Source organism: Phalaenopsis equestris, unplaced genomic scaffold (genome assembly GCF_001263595.1).
Source record: "Phalaenopsis equestris unplaced genomic scaffold, ASM126359v1 Scaffold000233, whole genome shotgun sequence".
Lineage (NCBI taxonomy): Eukaryota > Viridiplantae > Streptophyta > Magnoliopsida > Asparagales > Orchidaceae > Phalaenopsis > Phalaenopsis equestris.
This window is the reverse complement of record NW_018164675.1, coordinates 413893-421385: the sequence shown is the minus strand read 5'-3', so window position 1 is coordinate 421385 and position 7493 is coordinate 413893. Positions and strand designations below refer to the sequence as shown.

At 38.1% G+C, this 7493-nt stretch overlaps 1 protein-coding gene across 1 annotated transcript; it reads right to left on the bottom strand.

The window, feature by feature from the left end:
* Nucleotides 1-329: 329 nt before the first annotated feature.
* LOC110023861 lies at nt 330-2623 on the bottom strand. The gene is made up of 2 exons (XM_020723485.1): nt 2404-2623; nt 330-1996 (listed from the first exon to the last, which is right to left on the bottom strand). Exon 2 carries the CDS (start codon nt 1879-1881, stop codon nt 799-801), a length of 1083 nt encoding a protein of 360 aa, XP_020579144.1. The 5' UTR covers nt 1882-1996; nt 2404-2623; the 3' UTR covers nt 330-798.
* Nucleotides 2624-7493: the final 4870 nt, after the last annotated feature.

Genomic DNA, 7493 nt, shown 5'->3' with positions numbered 1-7493 from the left:
TTATGAAGCTGATGATAATTTATGTCTCCACATTCATTTAACTAAACTACGTGTTAGAGCAATACCTCAATACACGTTCCTAAACTCTGTAGAAGACAAAGAAAATGAAACTTTGAGCCCTTCCAATGGGAACATTCATTATGAATGATGAATTCCTCCACGACTTTTCATAATTTCTTATGATGTGTGATGCTACTTTATCAAGCTAACCGTTTCGCTCGCAAGCTCACACAAAAAGGAATTCAGGAAACCAAGGGAACGGAAATTAATGTGATTTAACCTTCATAGAAAGAATAGAACGAAATTTGATAATCCAGCTGCTAAAAATATATGGAGTGAAACAAAGCACTAAAAATCTATTTTCATTATTTATTTACAAGCTGTTGACATATAAAAAAATGCTCTTCAAAACTAAATCAGCTTTAATGTTGAAAATAAACTGGATACATAATAATTGTGTCAAGAAGAAAATAATGTAATGGTAGAGCTCAAACCCTTTCAAGAATGCACCTGCTTCAACAAGACACAACCACGACACCATATCCTCACTTTGCAAGGTAAATGAAGTTATTCTCCTTAATTGAAATTATCAACTATGGCAAGCCAAAACTCTTGAGAGAGGTTGTGCATGACGGCCATTGGACCTAGGGACATATTCAACCTTCTGTTGAACATTATGATTATTTTAGATAAGCAGTAAGAGAAATGATTTAGCTAAAGTTACAAAACCATCATTCCCTGCTTATTTAGAGGACTTGGCATTACATATCGAAGGTGTAACCAAGTGTAAGGCATAGCTTATTCCTCTGAAGAATATACGCATATCTTCTCAAGCTGTACAGGCCAATCTACTCCAAGTAGGCGAGGACTGGATTGCATTGCCACCTTAAAATCAGATATTGATGCAGAATAGAACTGACTGGAGTTTCGCACATCTTCCCCATGCCATGAGCTATTAAGTCCATGGTGAAAGTTGCTTCTTGTCCCGCACAAATTATTATTTCCAGACCTTGACCTAGCTAGCTCCAGGCATGGCTTGATCATCTTCTTTAAATAAACATCCAATCCATGGTTTAACAAATTAATACAATCTACCGACAAAGCAAGTCCCTGAGTTTCCAACTTATGCTCCAAACGCCTCTTCAAAGACAGCACATCTGGTAGCACGGAACTGATTCGACAACACTCATGTTTGTCGGACTTGGCAGGTCGTAAAAGTGTAGCGTGACCACTAGTGAGAGCTTTATAATTGGCGCCAATACCTAAGGGAGCACGTATAGGGCTTCTACTTTGGACGCTTGGTCTACTTTGGACACTCGGACTGCCTCTCACCTGCTCTACCTCCTCTCCATCTTCCACAGAAACAACTTCCAACAAAGCTTTGCTACCAATAGATATCAACTCAGGAGCACTTTGCTGCTCTCTTGACCTTTGAACATCACATGAATTGGTGATTTCCATTACATTTCCAGATGGAATCTTACCATGGGGGCCAAGAGGACTTGGGCGGTCATTAAGCCTGCGATCCCGGCTAGTAATGGACCTGCCTTTTCGAGGCGATAATGGCAAAATGTCACTGAACTGACCATTTGATGTTATAGTACTCCTAGAATTACCGGTTACTGCATGACTACTGGGTGGACCATGAGAGAAACAAGCGTTGCTTAGTATTGAACGGATGAACAAGTTATGCAATCGGACATTTTCCTTCCCCATGATACTGAAACAGAATTTGTCAAACTCCATTTTACTAAGCTTCAGATTCAGCAATCTTCTCAAGTTGAAGAAATACTTCTCAGCTTTCTGACGACCGAGTTTCTTGATTATCTGTATCTTAAGGTCCAAAGTGTCCACACGGGGTACCTGCCTCTGCGGAGGCATCTCAAACTCGAAATACTCGATCACAAAATCAGGTATGATCACTACCACTCAAAAAATAAATCTAAATGACCATGGACAGTTCAAAACTCCAGAAAATTTGGGGAGGATTACTCAGCTGGATATAAGATAAAAAGCAATTAGCACAAAAATCAGTAGTTGGGCACAAGATTTGACAAAAAAGGGCGATCACCTCGCCAAAAAAGCAGGGGGTTTTAAACCATACAAAGCAAAACCTACAGAGCATAAAAGCCGAACCATCAAATTTCCAAATTTCAATGAAGGAAACACAACACGGTACCAGGACAAGCATGACAAAGTTGAAAGAAACCACTTCTAATAAGAAATGTAGCTACCAACGCATCAAAAGAAACAAAAAACAAGGGAACTTCGATAATGAATTCAACTCACTAACGAACACCCACGCTCCTTAAAGAAACAGATCAAGCAATCGAAGATCACAATCATTACTCGATCGATCAAAGAGAATTCAGAAAAGTAGCCAGATTAGGAATTTATACGGACCTGAACTTGAAAGGGAGTAGGGTTTGGATTTTTCCACTGTTGGGGCACTCGATCGCAATCGAAATGATGAAGAGCGACAGATTTCCCCCTTCTTCAGCTCGCAAATATCTAGGGCTGGATTTGGGACCGGCGGAGCTCCGAGTCAAGACTGCTTCCTGGGCGAGTCAAATAACTCAACGCACGTGCTATTTGTGAAGGCGAGTCCGACTTCCACTCAGCTGAGTCCCCTCCATGCCGGCTTCACATATTCTTAGTATTTATTTGATGTAAAACTAGAAATGTCCCTCTCACATAAACACACGAAAAATTATTACGTGCGAATAAAAAAGATGCGAATATATGTGAATTTGATGGTATATTGATAGAATTCGTCACCACAATACTATCAAAATATCACTAATTCGCATGTGTGGATTTCGCAAGTAATAATCCCTTCACACGCGAAGATGCATATATATAATTTAGATTTCTTTAGAAAAGAGAAAAATCTCAGAGATTCCTTAATGATGAAGAAAGATCATTTGTAATACAAGAATCCCATCAAAAGATCTGAGTGGGACCATGTACAATTTCAGTTCAGTCTCTCACTTCTAACGGTAACGGTCAAAAAAACGGTTCCTTCATGAAGTATGATGCCCCTTTTGACATTTATCTCGAGTAAGATCTTGGATGCTTGTGCCTTCCATTCCCAACTTTGAGCTGCCCTCTCTAGGGTTGTAAACGAGCCGAGCTTGAGTGAGCCTATGGTTTAATTGTGTCTGGCTCGTATAATTTATGTTTTGTTCATGTTCAAAAGAGCCCAAATTGGGCAATAAATCAAAAAAACCAAACCATAGATCTCATTGATCGGAAAACGAAAGGTAAGGGGAAATGTTAGAAATCTCAAAGGGCCTCAAGTCGAACCCCTCCAACATAGAGCAAAAAGCACAGGGCACACATGTAATGGAAAAATGCCAGAAATTGCAATGAGGCTCGCATAGAACCGTTCCAAAGTAGACCTTAGAGCAAAGAACACACGGGGACTAGAAAAATGTCATAAATTGCAAATAGATCAAAGCCAGAAATCGTAAAGAGCAAGCCACACAGGAAAAACATCAAACCAGAATCAAGAATATCATAGGGAGATATGGGAGAGTGCCACTAGAACCGAAGACCAATGAGAAGGGAGGAAGGAATGAGATGAGAGATGCTACCAGAACCACAAACCAGAGATAGGGGTGAGGAGAAGGGGCCTACGACACAATTGTGTGAGATAAGCACGACATCAAAAGGGGCACATGAACAAAATGTGAATGTTGTAAAAGAGGCAGTTGGGTAATATCGTGCGAACAAAATGCAGGCAGCATGGTCGAACCCTCATTTACATGTGTTTATCCCAAAAAATCGCCGCATCGCTCTTTCCAAATACATGTTTCTACATTTTTCCACCTCACCAAAACTAAAAAGATGCCCCAAACACACCCTAAGTATAAACCATGTAATATCAAATGATGACCTCTGGACGGCCTATTTGTTTAAACTTGTGATATGTTAGCTGACTTGATAAGTGTGGTCCATGTCAATCATTAATACATTGGTCAAAGTCATTTGGCCTTAAAGTTCACTCTGCCCTAGGTCGATCGACCTTCAGTGCGCACGACCTATCACGCTTCTTTGGCCCTTCAATGTCTAACGATCATCCCTTGAAGTCCGCTTGTGGCAACTCTTGGACCGCCTTGAGAAGCCTTTCGGTCGCCCATATTTATTCGATTAGGTTTATTGATCCCATCATCTTCTAGGAAGTGTACTTTTCCCTATGTACATATTTAGCTCTTTGTTGTTCTTGAATCTCAGGAAGTCATGTTGTAATAAGAGAGAGAGAGAGAGAGAGAGAGAGATAATAAATTCAATAATTATTTCTTAGATTACAATAAATGTTTAAAACTTTAAATATTTCATTCAGTTTTTGCGCCTCGTGCTCCCATGCATAGTTTGACGAGACTTCCCTAAAATAAATCATTAAGTTTACTTCAACTGTCTAATGTTGGTCACCTTGCTAGAAATTTTGATCGACGGAGACACCTTATGCGGCCCAAGCTAATGTCCCAACAAATATACTCCTTTTAAGGCTTGTTTTGGTTAGCACATGCGATATAGCAGGTTGACGTTCAAGTGGATTCTCCATTAACAGACCAACATGGATCTTATCAAACATTCCCGGAGGGCATCGCTAGCGCCCCTGATTATGTTTATCTTGTATCAGCGCAACAACTCCTCCATGTGATTCCCAAAGGCACTATTCAAGAATCTGACAATTTTAATGCATCAATCAACTATCTGGGGTCTCTCTGTGCAACCCCGAGAGACACTCCCCACATTTCAAAGATGTTGATCACTGTTATCGTTGGAGGGGTTGCCACAATCCCTGAATCAGATCGAGTCGTTGCCGTTCTTAGCTCGGGAGGACTGTCAGGTGCAAAGGATTTGATGTGACACCACAACAGGACATTCAAGCAGCTTAAGGCAATGATTCATCTACTCCTATCTCATACATGTCGGGGTTCCTACAAGTGATGGGTAAGTATGATACCAACTCTTGATGGTTCATTATTGTCTGCTGAGGGTCTTGTGTGTTTTTTTTTATAAGCTATGAACTGATCAACTGGAATTCCCCTAACTTAAATGAGATTCTGAGTCTGCTTCTGAATTAACAGTTCATGAGTGAGATGTTGGGAGTTCTGAATGACTAGTTAGGGATGACTGAATCACTATCAGGTGGTGCCTAAGTGAAGGATGGGCGAGACAATCGACTCGTGGTAGACTGTGAGGTGACGGGTTTTTAAGATGACAAACCCCTTATAGATGAATCTGAATATGATGGGCATTTTAGAGTAGATAGAACCAAATCTACGATCTTACAATCATAATTTTATTACCACACACTATTTAAGGATGTGAATAACTTTAGAACAGTGCAATTGCTGTCAAAGATAGGGAACATAAAGAGAAAAGATGAAATGCCCCACGATTATAACTTAGAAATTGACTTATTTGATGTTAGGGGATAGATTTTATAGAACCGTTTATTAATTTGTTAGGAAATCAATTTACTTTGGTGGAAGTAGATCATGTGTCAAAATAGATTAAGGCTATAGTTGCTCGAAAAAACAATATTAGGATTATTTTTAAATTCACTAGTTAAGTGGTAATATATTTTCATGCTTTGGAATGTCTAGAGCAATAATTAGTGATAAAAATGAGCACTTATACAATCATCAAGTTTAAATTTGTTTGAGAAAAATATGGAATTAGACATAGATTTGTTACTACCTACCACCCCCAAACTAGTGACGAAGCTATAATATTTAATTGGGAGATAAAAATAATAATGGAGAAATTAGTGAATACCAATGGGAAAGATTGCACAATCAAATAGGAAGATATTTATGGGCATATAGCACACCATACATATTCCTATTGGGATGTCACATTATTATTTATTTTAAAAAGTTTGCCACCTGACCTTAGAACTTATTGTGCTATAAAAAAAATAATTTTAATTTGAAAAATGCAAAAGACAAAAGACTGTTATAATTAAATGAATTTCATGAAATTAAAATTGAAGTACATGAAAATGTTAGAATTTATAAGAAAAATTATAAGAAATGGCATGATTGTAATCATCTATGAAAAAGTTTACTTCTTGACATAAGGTTCTACTATTCAATTTTAGATTAAAAATATTTCCTAAGAAGTTGAAGTCTAGGCAGTAGGGATCATTTAATCTAGCTAAAGTATTTTCTTATGATATAGTAGAAATTCAGGACCCAAACTTTTAGGTAAATGACCAAATGTTGAAACCATACATATGAGGTGATTTAGATAGTCTCAAAGAACTAATTGAGTTTATTCATCCTGAGTAATAGAAACTACATTGTTGGGTTGAGGATGTTAAACTAGATTTTATTAGGAGGCAACCTAATTTATCTTCTTTTTTTTTTTTTGTTTCCTTGATTTCTTTTGTGTTGATTGCATGATTTTGTATGATGTTAAATTTTCTTAAAAAAATATGGCTGACTATATGATCTTTCTTAATGAAGAAACACAATGTTACCCTTTAGCATCACAACAATTACCCGCCATCTTATATGATCATATGTATCAGGTGAGTACCTCGGTGTTGGTTGATGTACTGCCACAACACTGTTCTTGATAGTACCTTGGTGTTACAGAGTCATAGCATCATGGTGCCAGTCAAACCACATTGTAATATGAATTTTAGTATTACTTGAAACAATTTCAAATCCTTGCAAGTGCCTTAGTGTTGGCCCCTCGTGTCGCGGTGCCAAATCAATTCTATTGATCGTTATCGACTATTTCAACTAGGAATTGATGGTCGTTATTAAGTATCACTAACTAAATCTAAACCCAACACCACAACACTATTCTTCAGTATCATCGTGCTTGAAGCAAAGAGCTCTGCATGGCAGCGCCATCCATGCAGTGTCGCGCCGCCATTCCATTTATAAGTAGGGTATGAGTTCATTTTTTTTTTATTTTTCACATTACCTCAAGCCTATTGAGTCTTGGAGAAACCATTTTCATGCACTTCAAATTCTTTTCATTCTGGATAAATGGTGTTTACCTCAAGATTGAGGGATGCAAAGCTCTAGATGCATGATACTCGACTCTTTGTTAATGCAAAAGCTCAATAGATGTATGAGTCTTCGCTTATACTAAAAAACCTAATTTGGAGAGGGAGCTATTGAATTCTAGTGGTGATGTTAAGCACACCATTATGGTTAAAGAGATGGGCCAATTTTTATAATAGAATCCGATTAAGTTACAATCCCTATAGTTCGTGAATTCTTTACTAACGCTAAGGAATGCAAGGTCTATAAAGCTTTTGTTAGGCGCAAGTGGGTTTCATTTGACAGTGTTGCACTTGACGTTTTGTTAATGCAAAAGCTCAATAGATGTATGAGTCTTCGCTTATGCTAAATAAGCTAATTTGGAGAGGGAGCTATTGAATCCTAGTGGTGATGTTAAGCACACCATTATGGATAAAGAGATGGGCCAATTTTTATAATAGAATCCAATTAAGTTACAAT

What these genes read in the sequence shown, in the direction of transcription:
- LOC110023861 (XM_020723485.1), bottom strand. Translation starts at nt 1,881, where the DNA reads ATGCCTCCGCAGAGGCAGGTACCCCGTGTGGACACTTTGGACCTTAAG.